General features: G+C 53.5%; 10 protein-coding genes across 10 annotated transcripts; 8 read left to right on the plus strand and 2 right to left on the minus strand.

Moving 5' to 3' along the window:
* The first annotated feature begins 431 nt into the window (after nt 1-431).
* Nucleotides 432-2,114, plus strand: BD324DRAFT_636201 (putative carbamoyl-phosphate synthase). Its single transcript, XM_022016876.1, has one exon. The coding sequence runs from the start codon at nt 645-647 to the stop codon at nt 2,031-2,033; it is 1,389 nt and encodes a 462-aa protein (XP_021868775.1). The 5' UTR covers nt 432-644; the 3' UTR covers nt 2,034-2,114.
* On the minus strand, nt 2,115-3,843 carry BD324DRAFT_604723 (hypothetical protein). The gene is made up of 8 exons (XM_022013988.1): nt 3,773-3,843; nt 3,647-3,734; nt 3,392-3,608; nt 3,258-3,354; nt 3,164-3,222; nt 2,768-3,128; nt 2,631-2,730; nt 2,115-2,591 (listed from the first exon to the last, which is right to left on the minus strand). The coding sequence occupies exons 1-8, from the start codon at nt 3,825-3,827 to the stop codon at nt 2,132-2,134; spliced, it is 1,437 nt and encodes a 478-aa protein (XP_021868776.1). The 5' UTR covers nt 3,828-3,843; the 3' UTR covers nt 2,115-2,131.
* Nucleotides 3,844-3,877: 34 nt separating this feature from the next.
* BD324DRAFT_636205 (hypothetical protein) lies at nt 3,878-5,440 on the plus strand. Its single transcript, XM_022016877.1, has 6 exons — nt 3,878-4,028; nt 4,065-4,402; nt 4,443-4,472; nt 4,511-4,725; nt 4,764-5,271; nt 5,312-5,440. The coding sequence occupies exons 1-6, from the start codon at nt 3,972-3,974 to the stop codon at nt 5,379-5,381; spliced, it is 1,218 nt and encodes a 405-aa protein (XP_021868777.1). The 5' UTR covers nt 3,878-3,971; the 3' UTR covers nt 5,382-5,440.
* Nucleotides 5,441-5,491: 51 nt separating this feature from the next.
* BD324DRAFT_636206 (hypothetical protein) lies at nt 5,492-7,795 on the plus strand. Its single transcript, XM_022016878.1, has 3 exons — nt 5,492-6,000; nt 6,037-6,274; nt 6,311-7,795. Exons 1-3 carry the CDS (start codon nt 5,753-5,755, stop codon nt 7,739-7,741), a joined length of 1,917 nt encoding a protein of 638 aa, XP_021868778.1. The 5' UTR covers nt 5,492-5,752; the 3' UTR covers nt 7,742-7,795.
* A 78-nt stretch (nt 7,796-7,873) lies between these two features.
* Nucleotides 7,874-9,515, plus strand: BD324DRAFT_653290 (nucleotide-diphospho-sugar transferase; the record flags this gene model as incomplete). Its single annotated transcript, XM_022018638.1, has 8 exons — nt 7,874-7,956; nt 7,991-8,103; nt 8,139-8,317; nt 8,354-8,604; nt 8,639-8,817; nt 8,854-9,298; nt 9,333-9,436; nt 9,472-9,515. 8 exons carry the CDS (start codon nt 7,874-7,876, stop codon nt 9,513-9,515), a joined length of 1,398 nt encoding a protein of 465 aa, XP_021868779.1.
* A 1,266-nt stretch (nt 9,516-10,781) lies between these two features.
* BD324DRAFT_643462 (vacuolar fusion protein MON1) lies at nt 10,782-12,437 on the plus strand (the record flags this gene model as incomplete). Its single annotated transcript, XM_022017548.1, has 10 exons — nt 10,782-10,954; nt 10,989-11,072; nt 11,108-11,201; nt 11,239-11,353; nt 11,393-11,535; nt 11,576-11,657; nt 11,692-11,900; nt 11,936-12,002; nt 12,043-12,151; nt 12,185-12,437. The coding sequence occupies 10 exons, from the start codon at nt 10,782-10,784 to the stop codon at nt 12,435-12,437; spliced, it is 1,329 nt and encodes a 442-aa protein (XP_021868780.1).
* Nucleotides 12,224-14,334, plus strand: BD324DRAFT_156231 (hypothetical protein). The gene is made up of 3 exons (XM_022012044.1): nt 12,224-13,110; nt 13,148-13,331; nt 13,364-14,334. Exons 1-3 carry the CDS (start codon nt 12,421-12,423, stop codon nt 14,167-14,169), a joined length of 1,680 nt encoding a protein of 559 aa, XP_021868781.1. The 5' UTR covers nt 12,224-12,420; the 3' UTR covers nt 14,170-14,334.
* BD324DRAFT_155978 (hypothetical protein) lies at nt 13,861-15,526 on the minus strand. The gene is made up of 4 exons (XM_022012043.1): nt 14,612-15,526; nt 14,512-14,573; nt 14,355-14,477; nt 13,861-14,318 (listed from the first exon to the last, which is right to left on the minus strand). Exons 1-4 carry the CDS (start codon nt 15,235-15,237, stop codon nt 14,170-14,172), a joined length of 960 nt encoding a protein of 319 aa, XP_021868782.1. The 5' UTR covers nt 15,238-15,526; the 3' UTR covers nt 13,861-14,169.
* Nucleotides 15,319-17,194, plus strand: BD324DRAFT_636223 (hypothetical protein). Its single transcript, XM_022016879.1, has 6 exons — nt 15,319-16,357; nt 16,390-16,452; nt 16,485-16,546; nt 16,579-16,652; nt 16,687-16,749; nt 16,787-17,194. The coding sequence occupies exons 1-6, from the start codon at nt 15,816-15,818 to the stop codon at nt 16,877-16,879; spliced, it is 897 nt and encodes a 298-aa protein (XP_021868783.1). The 5' UTR covers nt 15,319-15,815; the 3' UTR covers nt 16,880-17,194.
* BD324DRAFT_583259 (hypothetical protein) lies at nt 15,345-15,698 on the plus strand (the record flags this gene model as incomplete). The annotated part of the gene is made up of 1 exon (XM_022013610.1): nt 15,345-15,698. The coding sequence occupies one exon, from the start codon at nt 15,345-15,347 to the stop codon at nt 15,696-15,698; it is 354 nt and encodes a 117-aa protein (XP_021868784.1).
* Nucleotides 17,195-17,220: the final 26 nt, after the last annotated feature.

Raw genomic sequence — 17,220 nt, forward strand, 5'->3', positions numbered from 1 at the left:
CTTCCATTGCTATGACGATAAAACATCTTACCATACTTTACCTCATTCGCCGGCGGTCTCGAACCGTGATTGGCGACTCAAATTTCAGCCTTGACTGAGCGACTATTTCTCTGCATATCCTCACTGTACCACGAATCGCGCTGATCCCACGACAGGTGTCCCTGTAAGTCACAGCTCGACCCCCTCCCCTCCCCTCCCCATTCATGACGAAAACTTTACGATAGGCGGTCATACTTCCCTCCTCCTCTGGTTCGTCCAGAACGTCTCCAGTGTACAAAAGTGAGACGGGGAGGAGTGACTGGTGAAATCTATCGATATCGGATTATCAGCCATGCACTCCAGGGATAGTGATCTCGAGCTGACCCCTGCCACCAGGTTGGATGTATGTATCTCTATGTATGCCAAATGAAATATATTCCGCTGTCCATTTTCTCCCATTTTCTCCCGTCCAATGACAGGAATTCATACCGACTCAACTTTTTTTCCTTATCGCTTCTCTTTCTCTCTCTCTCATATCTCACTCAACCAACTCAACAGCTCGTCCGGCTGCTACCCTGCTCCCTTGACCGCTCCTCGGGCACTCTTATGTGGACCGAACGTACCTCTGACGAGTGAGTCCGAGAGCTGCGAGCCATCTGTGTGCCATGCTAACGTGCGCGCTTCGCTTATCCTCTCCCTCCCGTCAAAATCACACAGCTACCTGTCTGATCTCGTGTTTACCCTCAACAAACATTGAGATGTCTTTCACTCGCCCTTTGACCCGCACTCTGGCCCGTGGCTTGTCCACTAGCAGCCCCTCACCCGCCTCTGTTCATCCAGGCCTCTTGACCCATGTTCTGCCCCCCAAAATTCCCGCTGCGCTCCATCTGCAATCTGGACAGAGCTACCACGGTCAAGGTTTCGGAAGCACCAATAGCAAATATGGCGAGACGGTCTTTAGCACCAGTATCACCAGCTACACTGATTCGATGACCGACCCATCGTACCTCGGTCAAATTCTCGTCTTCACCTCGCCCATGATTGGCAATTACGGTATCCCCTCCAACGCGGATCCCAGCGATACACCTGGCATTCCATTCCTCGAGTCATCGGGCATCCGATGCACTGGTGTAGTTGTTTCTGACGTCGCTCTCAAGTACTCTCACTACCAAGCCGTCGAGTCTCTGCACGAATGGTGTGCACGACACGATGTACCCGGTATCACGGGCGTAGACACCCGAGCCATCACTTCGCTTCTTCGAGATCAAGGCACGACACTCGGTCGACTTGCCATCGGTGACGATGCCGCTACTGCGCCGACTTCTGAGGAGTTCTGGGATCCGAGCGTAGAAAATCTCATCGCCAAAGTTTCCACTCCCCAGCCTTACACGCTCAATCCAAATGGACGAGGTCCTCGAATTGCCGTTCTCGACTTTGGCTCCAAAGCCAACATTCTCCGATCGCTTGTTCGACGAGACGCCGTTGTGACTGTCCTTCCATGGAACTATGACTTCAATGCCGTCAGGGATCGCTTCGACGGTTTGTTCCTGTCCAATGGACCCGGAGCTCCTTCATCCATCATGGACACTGTTGATAGGGTCCGAATCACCATCAACGAATGGGACAAGCCAATTTTCGGTATCTGTATGGGCCACCAAATTATCGGTATGGCAGCGGGTATGGAGGCCTACCGTATGAAGTTTGGAAATCGAGGACACAACCAACCTGTTCTTGCTCTAGCTTCATCCGGCAGTATCAAGGCGGGTCGAGTCTACGTCACTTCTCAGAACCATCAGTATGCGCTGAAGTTGACCGAAGACTTCCCTACTGGCTGGGCACCATTCTTTATCAACTGCAACGACTCATCGGTCGAGGGCATCATCACGACGCCAGAGTCTGGCAAGAGGATTTGGGGTGTCCAATTCCACCCAGAGTCTGCGGGTGGACCTCTCGATACGATTGAAATGTTTACAGACTTTGTTAACGAGTGTGCGGCAGGAAGATCAATCATGACTCCGGAAGAGACAATCGAGGGCGTTCGAGCGGTAGCGTAGGCGTGAGCGCGGGGCGTGTAGAGCACCAAGACGACATTAAAATCCTTGACCCGTGACAAACATGCATATCTAAATCGTGCAAATGATATCCCCCGCACCTAGTCCATCAGATTGACCAGATCTGCGAACGCGTCCTTCTTCGGCTGAGGTGGCTGAGGAGCTGGCTGAGGAGCTTGCTGAGGAGCTTGCTGCTGCGGCTGTTGGGGTGCGTACGCTGCTGTACTTTGCGGAGCCGGTGAGAGCGAGTACCCCTGCATCGGCTGCTGCTGTACCTGCGCCGATCTCCCAGAGTTCCAGCCCATGCTCCCCTGGGGACCGGGGATGTTGAAAAAGTCCATCGGGTTCGTCCTCTGTCCGGATACTTTGCGTTCGGGGGCCAATCCGGGTGAAGGTGTAGGTGAAGGCGCTGTGAACAAGTCTAGCGGTAAACCTGACGAGGTCATGCCGGCGCTTGAGGACCCCGCGTCGGCTGGCAGGGATACGCCTCCGCCCATGGGCTCATCGTCTGCAAAGGCGTCAAAGGAGATGAGATCGGCGGCTTTCTTATTCGGGTTGCTCCTGTGACTGTCAGCAAGAAGCATAGTACCCATCACGTACGCTTCTACCAGTGCTTGTGCCTTGGCCCAATCTCCGACTTTGCACGCCTCATACCTGTCTAGAGCGTTGTTGATCAAGTCATTGCAGAGCAAGAGTCGTTCTGGGACTGTAAGCACGAGCAGAGTGACGCGATTCACCCATCATTCCTTCCCTTTCACCCGCATCCTGCTCTATCCAACGCTGGATCTTTGGCCGGGCTCCTCGACAAGCAGCTGCTACCTGATCATACACATCGCCATCTACCCCAATCCTCTCTCCCTCTTTGGCATTGTTGAGCATGTCATTGAGCAGTATCGCCTTGGATTGAACCTTTTCCAATTCGCCAAGGGTTTGAGAAGCGTAGTCTGGAGCTTTGTCTGGTTCGGCGCCTGCCAAAGCCTTCATGAGGTCTTGGGCGGCTGCGAGATCTCTCGGAGTCCCACGACGGATCAGTTCCTGCAGCTTTGCACTTTTTGCTGCTCGATCCTCCTCCTCCAGCTCTTCGGGCGATTTCAAATCCTGTTGTAAGCTTACCATTGACATAGACGGCTCACCTCGTTCGGATTGCTCGACGCCATGGCTCGCGCAGCGTCAAAAGCCTTGAACCGGTAACCTATTATCAGATCTTGGCCGCAATGCTGTGCTCACCCTTGTAGCTCAACAACCTGTGCATGTCGCGAATGTGGACCAGGTCATCCTTGTATTTGGAATGGACACAGAGGGTGTTTTTCCACTCGTGTATCAACTAATAGGTCAGCAAGGCGTGCTTCGGGCGAGCTCACCTCGAGGATCCTCCCCATTACCCTTCCCGTGACCATTGGTGGACGCTCCGGGAACCTCCTGACCAATTCATTGAGGAACTCTTTCGTAGAGATCTGTAGATGCACAGGATAACCACAATTGCGAACTAGATGCTCGAGTACTGAAAGAGCGAGGAGGGCCTGATTTGGATTTCGCGAGTTGATATGTGTCAATAGAGCATGACACGCTTCACGGGCACTACGTGTCAGCCATACTGCGCCGGGGCTGCAGCTCACCTGTTGGCCTTTTTACGGTTGATCAACTCGGCTAGTTCGATATTGACCGCATCGTTGGGTGCGGGCAGCGTCGGGTCGCATGCTTGTTCTGAAGTATCAGATCAGTGATTGACCATTACGACTCACCGACCAGCGCCTGTACCGCTGACATGCTCTGCCATGGTCTCGAAGGCCCCAGCATGGTGGCTTAGGGTATGTGTACAGGAATAGAGAGGTCGTCAAGCATTGGTCGACGACGGAATCAAAAATCACCACTGATTCTACCCAGTTTCCCCCTCGTCCGCCCTGTGTGGTCTCTTTGCCTTCGTACATCATACCTCTAGGTATGTTCGGTATGCTGCAGCCTACACGTCTCTCTCCCCTACGCCGTCTGGGCGTGAGAGTGAGTGCTTGTGCTTCTGACTATGCTGACCCGCAGTACGTCAATGATCTCACCGTTCAACGAGGTCGACATGGAAGCACTCCCATGATCCAACATGGACCACCGGGTCGCTCTGCCGTCTCTGGGCACACTGTCACTGTCTTTGGGTGTACGGGATTCCTTGGCAAATATGTCGTTCAGCAGATCGCCAGGAAAGGTACACAGGTCGTCGTACCGTACCGAGATGAAGACGAGAAGCGACCTCTGCGAGTGATGGGAGATTTAGGTCAAATCGTTCCCCTAGAATGGGATGCTAAGAATTTGGATCAAATCCGAGAGTGTGTCAGGCGCTCTGACACGGTCTACAACCTCGTCGGGAGAGATTACGAGACAAGGTGAATCATCCTTGCTTGAACGGCCGGCTCACAGTGACAGGAACTTTAGCTACCGCAACGTCAATGCAACGTGAGAGAGGAGACTCGTTCCGTCGTGCTGACGTCCAGTGTCGCTGGAAACATCGCTCGAATCTGTCGTGAAGAAGGCGTTCCTCGACTCATTCACGTTTCCCACCTCAATGCTTCAGCAGACTCTCCCTCTGCATTTTACAGGACGAAGCACAACGGCGAGGAAATTGTCAGGAGAGAGTTTCCTGAAGCTACAATTGTCCGCCCAGGACCCATGTACGGACATGAGGATTGGTTCTTGAACGACATGGCTCGTAAGTCGTACCCAGAACATCTTCGGCTGACTCTTTAGAATGGCCAATCAAATACGCGCTCAACGGTTCACGAACGAGGACCATGCCGGTCCACGTTGTTGACGTCGCGGAGGCTCTGTCTAAGATGCTTGACGCTCCCAAGACATCGATCGGATCGACATTTGTCCTTCCCGGACCTGAAGTCTTTACCTACGACGAACTACTCAACCTGGTGTCCTTCTTCACCATGCGACCGCGCAGATCCCTACCTCCCATCCCTGGCTTTGTCGCCAGCATGTTTGCATCCGTGGTCAATCGTCTCCTGTGGTTCCCTACCGTGGCCCCTGATGAGATCACGCGTAAATTCATCGACGACGCTGGCGCAAAGCTAGACCAGGCCATCGCTGCCTTGAAGGCCAAAAATTATCCTGAAGGATGGAGCAAGGACTTTGACACTGCGACATATGACGTGAATGGCAGGCTCGTCAAGTCCTGGGCGGATCTTGATATCCAACCTGCGAGATTGCAGGATCACGCAGTCAAGTATTTGAGAATATACCGATCATCGTGAGTCGAATCGACGGAGACTTGTAGCTGATTTCTGCAGTGAAAACGCCGAGACTCCATTGGAAGTGGGCTCTTTCAAACCTCCAAGGCCATACAAAGTGGTCCGATAGCGGAGTGATGATATGCATGAGCGAAGAGAATAAAGCGTGGAAAGGCTATCGTCGTCAACATGAGATAAATTTGATTCCGTGCGAACGTGGGTTTGCCGTCCAATGAGTCACCATCATCCCGCGACATCAAGACTCTCTTGCACAGTACACAACGCGCGGGGGACAGAGCTTCTTAGCGACGTAGCGACTGCGGCAGAGCGCTAGACATCGCGTCTAGTGCAGCGATAGAATCGCCTTTGGGTGGGCAATCGTAATCTGTCATTGCATAACGACCGGTGGAGCGGCGCGGGTGTCATCCCGGTCGCTGGGGTGTCAGTCTCGATCGCCCTCAGGCTGTCCATCCTATTTCTCAGAAATAGCTTCACACGACGATGAGCACTCCTCTAAAGCCCACTCTCAACATGTCGGACACTGTCAATCCGTCACAGTGGCTCAACTTTTCACTTCCACCCCGTCCACGTCCCACTGGTCCTCAAGGTGTTCCACGGCGATCGAGGAAGGCTGAGGGGTGGCGTGCGGGGATCATGTCGAGGGAACGATACGTTCAGGCGAACTTTAGATTCGTCCTCAAGCCGACAGAGACCTTGAGCTACGGTGCACATTTTGCCGATCCAGACATGTGAGCGATCGACTTGGTGACGCTGATCACAACTAGCCCTCTACATTGGCCAAACATCTTGCAAGTCTTAGTCCCTACTTTCTCGGCATTTTCAGTCGCACAGGGCTTCGTGTCTGAAGATGCGGACGATTTGTCAGTGGACGAAGATGAACTTGATGCAATGCCGGAAGAGGCTGCCGAACGGAGGCGACGGGTCGAAGAGGAACGTCGGGGACGGATGTGTCCCATTTGTCTAGGCAAACCTGTCTCGGGGAGAATGACAAAGTGTGGACATGTGAGCTCAGGTCATGACTGCTGCTGACATCTCGAGATCTTCTGCTTCCCCTGTATCCTACACTACATCCAGCTCTCTGACATTCCCAAGTCGGCAAAGTGTCCGATCTGCGGTGATACGGTCCACGAGGGAATGCTCAAATCGGTCAAGTACTTGGATGCAAAGGCCATTATGCAAGACGCTCGTGCGGAACATGAATCAGAGCATGAGCTGGTGGTAGGCCACTTGGACGGACTCGAAGACGCTTCGGAATCACGCTCAAACCGTCCGGAGCAGATCTCGATGAGATTGATCCAACGACCCCAGATGACCACCCTTGCCCTCCCTGCATCCACGACTTGGCCTTCCGATGCAATTCCTCCCCACACTGCGCCATGGTACTTCTTGCCCGACGTGCTAAGTCACTCTCGCTTCATGCTGGCTTCGCCCGATTATATGCTTTCCGAACTCAACCGTGAGCTCGACGAACTCAAAAGTGAATGGGATTTGCTTCGTGGGGATGACCTTGGGCGAGACTTCGTTCGAGCCGCGAAGGCCAAAGTCGAGCGTCAGATTGGCAAGGTCAGGGACGAATTGATGACGGACGCAGTTCATCGGAGCGAGCTTTCGAGTCGAGAAGCTTGGTCCTGCGAAACGAGCGAGCCATCTCGTCCAGATGAGGGCACGCGCAAGTCTCGCCGACGTCAAGCCGCGCCCGTAGCTCCCGAGCCAGGCTCGAGCTATTACTTTTATCAATCGACCCTCGGTGCCAATGTCTTCCTTCATCCTCTCGACATTCGCATCCTCCTCTCCCATTTCAAATCTTACTCGCTTTTTCCGCGGAGCCTCTCTTTTAAGTCATCTGGTTTCGACCCCGGGACAGTCAACGAGGATCTCCGCAAGCGCTGTAAATATCTTGGACACTTGCCAGCCGGCACCGAGGTCATTTTTGTCGAGGCGGAATTAGAGGACATTGTCGGGAAAGAGGGTCTTGCAGCGTTTGAACAACCACTACGCACCCGGCGTGAGAAGCGGCGGGCAAGAGTTCGGAAAGAAGATCGAGCTAAGACGCGATGGGAACAGCAGGAGCGTGCCAAGGTACCTCGAGGCGTTTCGCGAGACGAACAAGCTCTCGCGGAGGCTCTCACTGCATCCGAGACCTTGTGGACCGATTTCGGTTCGAGCCTCGGGGCGGGCTCTTCTAGGTTGGGACCTTCACCTGGGACTTCACCGACTTGGGGAGATGCTGGACGGACATTTGCGTCAACACTCTCGTCCGCTGCCATACCCAAGAAGCGGGTCGAGCGAGGCGAGCGAAGAGAGGCCCAGGAGGACGTGAATGCCGTCTGGGATGCATTCAATAGCATCACCATCAGAGAGAGTGAAAAGGGAGGAGGAGAGGCACCGACACATGGTGGGAGGAAGGGAGGCAAGAAGGGAGCTAAGAAGACTCTTGTACTGGGCGGCGGAGGTCGTGGTGCAAGATAGCGGAATAAAGATCAGGTTGTATCTAACTATGAATGCGAACATCCCGTGTTGCTCGAATTTGCGACAAAAAAAGTCGAGTTTCAACTGCTTCATTCCTTCATCTGTTATTAGTATCTCCATCGCCTTCCCAACATGGACATCTCAGGGCCATCCAAGCGGAGAGCTATCGACACGATTCCTTTCACTGCGGTCGTACTCGTAGGCTACGGTGAAAAGTGAGCTGGTCGGTTTCAAGAAGCTGACTGGTAGCTTGTACCCGCTGAATGAAGGTCCAAATGTCCCTTCGAAAGCCATGATGCCAGTGGGCAATGTGCCCATCATCAATCACGTACTCGACTGGGTCCTAGCGTCTGGAGTGATGGGTCAGTGATGTCAAAGACTGATGACTGACATGCAGACATCCTTCTTCTCGTTCCGCCTAAAGACCATGATTCAATATCGAACCATTTGACAGAAAACTATTCTCGCTCAACTCATGCTCGTGCTCGGATTCAGCTCAAGAGACATTCGGACGGAGAAGGGAACGAGGGCTCTGGAACTGCTGGTGTTCTCAAACGATTCAGACATCTTATCAAGGTGAGGTCCCCGAAGGGCTTCCTTCTAACAATCCAGTCTGACTTTGTTCTCCTCCCGTGCGACATTTATCCACCGCGGAATCTGTCCCTATCTTCCATCCTGGATCGTCATCTGGCTTCCGCCTCTTCTGTTCTCACCGCTGTACTATATGAGCCTGCTCCAGCCGTCAAGGATAGTGAAGAAAAGATTCTCGTAGCGATGGATCAAGCGAAAGGTCACCTTTTCATGATTCAATCTTTGGAGGCTCTGGAAGAGGACGTGAATCTCCGCATGTCATTGATTGAGAGGTGAGTCATTTGCGAGACGTTGGACTCATGGCAGGCCTCATTTGACCCTCACCACCCGATACCTCGATGCCCACATCTACGTCTTCCGCAGAACAGTCCTCGACCTCATCGCCTCACGTCCGCCCCGAGATCTCGATAGCATGCGAGAACAAATCGTTCCATGGCTTCTCAAAGGTAGCTGGCAGAAGGGCTTACAGTCGGAGTGGAATAATAGTGAGCATATCTCGGCACGATGCGGCTGAGTTACAGTCCTCAACCCAAAACGTGATCTCTTCGCAAAAGCTCTCTTTTACGCTTCCGCTTCAAAACCCCTCGACATTTCACTTCCATCGTCGCCTGACCCTGATGGACAGCCACCCCACTCAACGAGACCGTGGCACTGTCAGACCATCTTAGTCTCGGGCAAACAGGGTGATCACTTGATCCGGATCAATTCGCTCGCAGGTTACTGGGAGCTGAATCGCAAACTCATTCGGCACCTGTCTGCGCTCACTCCTTCTCGAACGACGACACCAATGCCAAATGCCATATCGTCCTCGGCTCAGATCTCACCAGACTCCGTGATCGGGGAAGGTTCGACCGTCGGTGATCGTGCAAGTTTGAAGAAATGCATCGTCGGTCGACACTGTCACATCGCGCGTGGTGTGAAATTGACCGGTTGTGTGGTTTGGGACTTTGTCACCATTGAAGAAAAGTGAGCCGACTCTGAGCCTCGCTTCTGACGCTAGTGCTCGCATTGAGAACGCCATCTTGAGCTCTCACGTACGTGTAGGAGACAAGGCAGCAATCAAGGATTGCGAGTTTGGTCCAGGATTTGAAGCACCTTCAGGAGGTAAGCGAGATTTGAGGAGCCCACTGACGGTGTAGCTATTCTCAAAGGGGAGAGACTGATTTCTGGGCAGGAGGCATGACACATATGCATCGTGACTGCCATATACCATTAAAATCTTGAATGTCGCGGTCACCAACGTCGAATCCCATTTCAGAGCTAGCATGCGCCTCGTTATGCACCCACGTACTGGATCCCGCTCCCGCTACCATCTTCTTCCATCACTCAATTGTCGGCTGGTGAATTTCCGATTGAGCGGGCAGATCTGCAGCAGTCTATCGCGGCTCGGCACCGCTCTTCGTTCATCGTCGTCATCGTCTCGCTGTTCACTTGAACGAGCTCGATGCCTCGAAGCATCAGAATCGCAGTGATCCAGTGTTTGGGTCCCGCATCCGAGAGGTCACTCAATGTCAGGGCCTGCAGATCCTGATGAGGATTCAGCGGGTCCGTGTCGCCTTGCGCCATCGTCCGCCTGGACGGTATCACCGGCCATCCGTCTCGACCGCCTCATCAGAGTCCTTATGACTGAAGGCATATCGTCGACCCCAGAGCCGTTTCGTTTTCTCAGATACGGAGTCGACGTTGAGTTTGTGGGCCGATTCGTCGCACCGCCATCTGTTGCATTAGATATGTGTAGACCTTGCCGAAGGGCGAATGTCCAGCTTCGCCCGTGTTACATGATGATGTTGGGAGCGGGCAGTTGCTTCAGATCTGTAACTGTGAGCCTTGCATCTCCTCCTTAGCCTTGAACAGATTTTATACAAATAATCGGGACCGTCTCTCACTCGCAGGCTGTCGATAGAGTGATCGCTCAACGTTGCGTGGATCAGAACTCTGTGCCCTGGGAGCCTCTCTCGTTGCTTGAAGGGTGACCTTAGTACAGTGAGCCATGAAAATTGAAACTGGCCTTCTGATGGTGTCAATGAAGGATGACCGAATTCTGATTCGGATTCTTCGCCCATATTTGATTCGCTCGAGGACTTCTGATTGATCATACGTACGCGAGGGGACATCTCGAAAGAGGGTGAATTGAGCACTTGTAGATGACTTTATAGGACTGATCGGCTGCGCATTTATATGATGCAGGCTGCTTGAGCTCATGTTCTTGACAGTAATGTGGAATGCTAAACAACGGAATACTACATGGATCGTCATTGCAACTTGTCGGCTTTTCGGGTGAGACCTCGGTCTCAATCACTCTTCATCTAGACACATTCTCCACCATCCCACCATGGCTGAGACACCTCATACCCATACTCCGCCCTCTATGACCCCTCGTCGAAGCACAAAAGGCAAAGACAGGGCTGCAGATGAAGCTAGTATCAACTCCATCGAGATCGAAGGAGAAATGGTCATCGGCTCGGGTTCTGCCCGCATGGGATTGAGAGATCTGGTCAAGCGATCCAGTGGAATATCTCGAAGCGGAGAAACTTCGCGAGCCAGAACAGTGTCCATCTCTCGTCGGCGCTTATCAAGGCAGTACTACATTCTCACGCACGCTGGCAAGCTCGTGTTCGCCTCGTGCGTAGGCCAATAATCTCGGACTGACCCTCAGCGGAGAGAACGAGCAGGTTCAAAGTCTGATGGGTGTTGCTCAAGCCCTTGTCTCGATCTATGCCGCTGAGGATGACCGTCCTAGGTGAGGCATAACTGCTTGGTACTCGCTGATTTCAGATCCATCATTCGCGGTAAATCTCGTATATCCTTCCTCCTCAAAGCGCCCCTATACCTCTTCTGCGTCAGCGATTGGGGCGAGCCAGAACACGTTGTGCGTCTCTCAAGCAAATTGTCCTGGCTAAATCTAGCTTCGCACACATCTGGAATACATACATCTGCAAGTCCTCTCGATTGTCACCTCTACACAGCTCGCGAAGGCCTTCCAGCGTAGGAGCAACTTTGACCTCTCGAGATTGCTGGAAGGTGAGAACGGGCCCTCGATGAGCCTGTATTGATTTCAAGGCACCGAGCACTTCCTTCACACCCTGATCAAACGGGCGCAGCACGACTTCAGCTATCTCACCTCCAGTCTGGAACCTCTGCGGATGGCGCCCTCGCTTCGAGAGGCGGCTGCGGCGGCATTGATGCCTCCGGCAAAATTTAGGGTAAGCGCAGTCCTGGAGCTGAACTGACGACCGACGACAGGACCTGCTCTACGTTCTGCTAATCGCCAGCGGCCGCATTGTCACCCTTCTTAGACCCCGCAAACATTCCATACATCCTTCAGGTTGAGTCCATTGGCGCGACGTAACTAATGTCAGACTTGCACCTCCTGCTCAACACACTCGCAGCCTCACCCACGCTTACATCGTCTGAGACATGGATACCCATCTGCTTTCCTAAATTCAACCCCGCAGGCTATGTTCATGCCTATATCAGTCCTGTGACTGAGGATATAACGTTGGTATTCATCAGCGCCGACCGGGAAGCCTTCAATGACTTGCAAGGGTGGAAGGACATCGTCGTTGAGGTAAGGCGAGACACCAAAAGATATGCTGAATCCAGAAACTCGCTCGGGACCAAACCTTGAGCAGGATCTCACAAGCAATTCCACTCCACTCGTATTCTGTTTGTGAGCGGAGCGCCAGGGACAATTCCTCGCTGATCCCCAGCCGCGGTGTCGTTACCCGGGCTCTACCACTTCATCTATAAGTCCCGTCAGAGCATCCAAATCACGGCCCCATCCTGGGAGCCGCCATACGACGGTGCAGCTCGAGATCGGTGGGTCTTAAGCGCTTGCACTCCTGACGACAGCCTCATCACCCTCTATCAGCACCTGCATGACTCGTTGCACGCGAAAGCCGGCCAAGCGGAACCGCTTCGGCTCGTTTATGTCAAGACACAACACGAAGCCTGCCTCGGTTGGATGACCAAACCTTTCGAATTGTACATGGCGGTCTCACCGCACTTGTCCAAGGCTGCCGTTGTGAGTGCTGCCAATGCAGTGGCGACCTTTATGAGCAAGGAGGAAGCAAGGGTGTTCATCAAGGATGCACCAGTATTCTAGTCACGTGATGAGTGTCAAATGGCCAGATGCTCTTCCATGTTTAGGTACAGTCTGCTCAACCGTTTATTGCCTCTTTGGGAAAGCGTCAGCCTGGAGACCTATTCCAACGTCCTTCATCCATCTTGAGGCGCTCTTGACGTTGTTTAACACTGATCCGCTGACATTGTCGCCGGCACGCTGGCAGACTCGTCTTGCATGGTGCTGGACTCGGTGTTGGTGCCAGCTCTCAACCCTAAATCGGTCTAGTCGCCATTACGCAACCCTGGCGCATGCCTTCATGTCCAATCATGGAGGTCCCTCCAACATGTCCACAGCCCCCAGCAAACCACTCTCTCCTCGCCCCAATCCCAATCTCATCCCTGTCGTGGAAATACCGATCCGAACGAGAAAGTTGTCCGGACCTGCGGTCCCGAAAGCATCCCCGTTCCCATTGCCGAGCTCGTCTCTCATACGCCCTCTGCCCCATGTGGCGTCAGCCTTATCTGCAGGACATACCAGCACCCTAGCGGCCAAGCCAATCACAAATACAAGGCTTCATGCGGACCAGGAGGAGTGGACACTGGATCAAGTCTTGAGAGAGGCGCATCATCGACTTCGACCGATCGAGTGCAAATGGACGGCGCCTTCAGATTGCTGCGATGCAGTGCTCGGCAGTCTCAATCTCTTCCGCAAGGCAAGCGTAGTGTTTCAGCAAGTTGCTGACATATCAGCATCTTGAGGTCCATTATACTCGGATCAATCGGGATCCGGGACCCAGCATAGGTCTCAGAGCTTCAACAAAATGCCCTTGGTTAGGATGCAGGGTGGACGGGCTCGGGTTCATCCGTGATCTCAGGAATCACATCAAGCATGCTCATTTTGACAAGCTCAAGGATACATACTGTCCTATCAGAAGTAAGTCATAGACTGGGCTCGGCTTACACCAGCTTGTCCCTCGCCAGAGCTTCATCACAAATCAAATCACCATTTTACCGGGCCGGGACACGCCAGACCTTGGAACAGGTCCAGTCTTCGTCCGACACCCAGGCCACTTCCGATCACCGCGAAACCCCCTCCTCTCACATTCTCGGACGAGATAATCTACCCCTTTCTCTCTACAGTACGACCTTACCATCCAACCCCTTCACTCGCCCACGGGCTCCGCACTCGCGCACCTCAGTCCCGCAACCGCCTGGCTGGTCTCGAATACCCTCTCGTGCCGGATCGTTCAGACCCAAACGTGTATTTTTGGCCAATGCACGGCGACGCGCCTTCGGGCTTGGAGCCACGCGAATTCACTTCCAGCAGTATCTTCCCATACCCCGCGTATCACGATCTCGGTGTGGACGCGGATGAGTCCGACACAGAGCTTAGAGCGGAGGCGAGATTGAGGTCAGATCTGACGGCGCAGTATCGGGGAAGGTCGACAAGTCCAACGATGATGGATCTTGACCCAAATGGCTTTGAAGGTCGAGCTGAGGCCATCGCTCCTTTAGTAATTCGGTCTCGACCTCAATGGCGATCTCTTGAGCCCCTGATCGATGCCGAAATGTCCTCGTGGCTTGCCTCCAAGCGAAAAGCGGTCGAGCCTCCAGACGGACCGTGGCCTGAGCCGTTGGTGGTTCGCACCTCGAAGAGACTGGCGCGAGAACACTCAGGATGTGTTGTAGGGATCGGTCATTGGAAGGAACGGTTGTATTTCGAGAAGAGGGGCGTACAGCTCGGAGAGCTTCCAAATGACCATCATATGTGACTATTTCAGTTTGCGTTCGCGCTTGTGCTCATTCGTTCGTTTCGCTGCCCGTCGAGCCTCTCGTCTTGCGACACGTTCGGCATTTGCTTGAGCCTTGGCTTGCCGCAGTTCTTGCCTTGCAGCTCGCTTCGCAGCTCGAGCTTCGACCTCTGTACGTCAGCTAGAGGTGAACGGATCGAACTCACCGGCCTCGGACTGGTGGGCTCGTTTCAGCCTGGGTCCACCAGGTATGATACTTGACAGAAGTGCGTCCATCGTAACGGGTCGATGGCGATACTTTTGCATCACCTTGAGACGATGTTCGTGAACTGTGATGAGCCAAAATCTGGATCCCAAACTCACCACTCTCCCCACTCTCCGGGTGCAGTGCTTTACGAATCATTTCTGCGGCGTCGAGGACGATCCTCAAGTCTTAGCCATGCCTCTCTCCTCGTCTACTCACGAGGAGTCCCCGACCATCATCGCCGCGCTCAGCACACTCTCCCATGTCATGGTGGGCATAACTCGTCGTCTGTGACCAAAGTCCATGGGTCTCAGCCCCGCCAACTCGATTAAGACCTTGTTCAGATAGACTTCCGTGGCTTGCACCAGCGTAAGAGGGACATAGGCATCATCTTCAGGAGAATTGCTCATTGGCAACTGCTGCTCAAGGATCTGCGTCGCCGCAACGTCCTCAATGACGGCTTCTATGCTTGTCCCGGTCAACGCCTTCGGCTCAAGTGGCCACCGGTCGTCCTCTTCATAAGTGTATTGGCGTCTAGACCTCACCAGCCGGGGTCGATTAGTCTCACGAAACCTTCCGTTCCTCGGTCGTCTTGGTCGCGATGATGCATGGAGCCCGTCATCGACGTGATTGTCGTCAGAACTTTCGAGCTCGCTCTCCACGTTGAAATCGTCGTCTGGTCGAAGCAAGAGACGCTTGCCCAGTGTTCGTTCCCGACGCTCCAAGTTCCGCACGAGAGCAGCATACTCTTGCACCTCTGACCTGGACGGCAGCGGGGCCAGCACCTGGTCATCCCCTGACTCGACTGATGACCCTACCGAGGACATGGTTGAATGCATGATCATGCATGAATACAGAGTTAGCGGTCAACTCCGCTCGAATGATAAAAGTCGCTTCTTCATCATCCAGTCGTCTCTACTTCAACTCTTCAACCACTATCACCTTCAACATCATGGCCCCAGCTCCAACCTTGGCTCAGGTCCAGACACTGTACAACGCTACCAAATCCGCTGCATCCAAATTCACCACCTATAATTTCCGCACGCATTTCCTACGCAGGACCGATGAAGTATTCAAACCCGTCCTCGCCTCCCTAGAGTCCGGATCATCGTCATCGTCCTCACCTGAATCCCTGTCCACATTTTACCAGGAGCACCAAGCCGAGCTGGAAGTTTTGAAGAGATCAGCCGAGGTCAATCGCATGTTCGAAGGACCCAAATTGGTTGTGGAGCATCCGAGAATTATCACTGGAGGAGGAGGAGCCGGTATGGAGGCGTCACAAGGAGGAGGAGGGCAACCGTCATGATGCGGGGACGAGACATGTATCTTTCCATTCACAAACCGTCTCCTCTCCCCTTCCTTTGGACCTCTTACCGCGTTATGGCTGTCAGATCGTAGCTCATCTCATCATCCATCTTCCACGATGGGCTCACATCATCACGATTTGTACGATCGCCGTCGCAAAGGGTCCGTGGACTCATATCGATCTCATAGGAGCCGCTCAAGGAGTGCTGACAGCTACGGCCGTCGTCATCGCTCACGCAGTGTTGATGACAGGTTCCGAAAGGACTCCCTCCGAGATCAATTACCGGCGCTGGAGACGCTGACTGAAGCACCGGACAAGACTGATCCTCCTACATATGACGAATCCCAGGCAGATGCTCAATCGGGCGACTCTGAGAAAGGCAAGCAAGGCGGCGCACAGAAGAAGGAGCTTGCTCTTTGGTGGTCGTTTGCGCCTCTCTTGCCACTTTTGATCGGCCTCTTTCTCCTGTTCATCGTCACCTGCTCGGCGTCCAGACTGAGAGCGGACTTCGCTTTGATCAAGATCCAGCTCGACGCAGAGGATTATAGCGCTCTGTATACTGCAACGCTGGACCAGCAGACCCGGCGAAAAAGGGACGCGGCTGGTTATCTGACGTTAGGAACCTGGGGTTGGTGTGTCAAAAGTGCAGATTCGAGACAGTTAGTCCCCGCCTCGATCTAGCTAACGCCAGAACGTCCTGCTCTCGTACCAGCGGGTGGTACAGTATGGACCAACTCCTTGACAATACCAATAGGTGAGCGTCGTTACAATGCCGCTGATCATTAGTGGCCTTAGCTCTGACGATTTCAACTCATTCCTCGTCCATCTTCTCATCCTTCATGGGCTAGGTGCGGAGCGGTGTGACGATAGCTGACTGCAGCGCTGTTGATCACCCTACTTGCAGTGGTGCCCGTGAGCTTGTCGGCTTGGCGTCAATATCGTCGTGACACCAATGTGGGAGTGCTCCAGAGTCTCGACTGACATGCAGTCCCAGCCTGGATGGTTTCAACATGGGACGATCCTCGCCTCCGCAAGTCTAGCCTTGGTTGCAGTGGGTCGCTATGACGACGATTTGATCTCACACACAGTGGACAATTGACAAGATTCTGAAACACTCGGTCGCTTCCAACGCCAATGCATACACGGTTGAGAGCGGGCAAGTTAAACGCTGCCATTTCTAACAGCTAACGTTTGGACAGCCTTGGCGAAGCCTTTACAGGTGGTGCATCACTATGTCTCTACATTGCTTTTGCCCTGTCCGCCATCCCGCTCATGTGTCGATTCATCCGTACCAAGCACGAGTGGGCAGCAACCCACGGGGAACTACAGAACGCTACAGTGTTGGAAGAAGAGGAAAGTGCTAAGATGAGGGCAGAGGAGGAAGAAGCTAGGAGACGAAAGAGGGAAGAACGACGTGATCGTAGAGGTAGAAGGGATCGTCGGCGGCATCGTTGGAGGACATACTTTGAATATAGATGATGAAAGTGTGCGGCGGCAGCAACCCAATGTCCACCGGCCCGTA

This window comes from Kockovaella imperatae (assembly GCF_002102565.1).
Source record: "Kockovaella imperatae strain NRRL Y-17943 chromosome Unknown BD324scaffold_14, whole genome shotgun sequence".
Taxonomy (NCBI): Eukaryota; Fungi; Basidiomycota; class Tremellomycetes; order Tremellales; family Cuniculitremaceae; genus Kockovaella; species Kockovaella imperatae.

Coding starts and splice junctions, on each gene's coding strand:
- BD324DRAFT_636201 (XM_022016876.1), top strand. CDS start 645: ATGCTAACGTGCGCGCTTCGCTTATCCTCTCCCTCCCGTCAAAATCAC.
- BD324DRAFT_604723 (XM_022013988.1), bottom strand. CDS start 3,827: ATGCTGGGGCCTTCGAGACCATGGCAGAGCATGTCAGCGGTACAGGCG. Junction 3,355..3,391: donor TAATGGGGAGGATCCTCGAG/GTGAGCTCGCCC, acceptor CTGACCTATTAG/TTGATACACGAGTGGAAAAA. Junction 2,731..2,767: donor TGAAAGGGAAGGAATGATGG/GTGAATCGCGTC, acceptor TTACAGTCCCAG/AACGACTCTTGCTCTGCAAT.
- BD324DRAFT_636205 (XM_022016877.1), top strand. CDS start 3,972: ATGTTCGGTATGCTGCAGCCTACACGTCTCTCTCCCCTACGCCGTCTG. Junction 4,029..4,064: donor TACGCCGTCTGGGCGTGAGA/GTGAGTGCTTGT, acceptor GCTGACCCGCAG/TACGTCAATGATCTCACCGT. Junction 5,272..5,311: donor TTGAGAATATACCGATCATC/GTGAGTCGAATC, acceptor TGATTTCTGCAG/TGAAAACGCCGAGACTCCAT.
- BD324DRAFT_636206 (XM_022016878.1), top strand. CDS start 5,753: ATGAGCACTCCTCTAAAGCCCACTCTCAACATGTCGGACACTGTCAAT. Junction 6,001..6,036: donor CATTTTGCCGATCCAGACAT/GTGAGCGATCGA, acceptor GATCACAACTAG/CCCTCTACATTGGCCAAACA. Junction 6,275..6,310: donor GAATGACAAAGTGTGGACAT/GTGAGCTCAGGT, acceptor TGACATCTCGAG/ATCTTCTGCTTCCCCTGTAT.
- BD324DRAFT_156231 (XM_022012044.1), top strand. CDS start 12,421: ATGCACCAGTATTCTAGTCACGTGATGAGTGTCAAATGGCCAGATGCT. Junction 13,111..13,147: donor GTCTCAATCTCTTCCGCAAG/GCAAGCGTAGTG, acceptor CTGACATATCAG/CATCTTGAGGTCCATTATAC. Junction 13,332..13,363: donor TACATACTGTCCTATCAGAA/GTAAGTCATAGA, acceptor GGCTTACACCAG/CTTGTCCCTCGCCAGAGCTT.
- BD324DRAFT_155978 (XM_022012043.1), bottom strand. CDS start 15,237: ATGATCATGCATTCAACCATGTCCTCGGTAGGGTCATCAGTCGAGTCA. Junction 14,574..14,611: donor ATGATGGTCGGGGACTCCTC/GTGAGTAGACGA, acceptor CTAAGACTTGAG/GATCGTCCTCGACGCCGCAG. Junction 14,478..14,511: donor CCCGGAGAGTGGGGAGAGTG/GTGAGTTTGGGA, acceptor GGCTCATCACAG/TTCACGAACATCGTCTCAAG.
- BD324DRAFT_636223 (XM_022016879.1), top strand. CDS start 15,816: ATGGGCTCACATCATCACGATTTGTACGATCGCCGTCGCAAAGGGTCC. Junction 16,358..16,389: donor AAAAGTGCAGATTCGAGACA/GTTAGTCCCCGC, acceptor AGCTAACGCCAG/AACGTCCTGCTCTCGTACCA. Junction 16,453..16,484: donor CTCCTTGACAATACCAATAG/GTGAGCGTCGTT, acceptor GCTGATCATTAG/TGGCCTTAGCTCTGACGATT.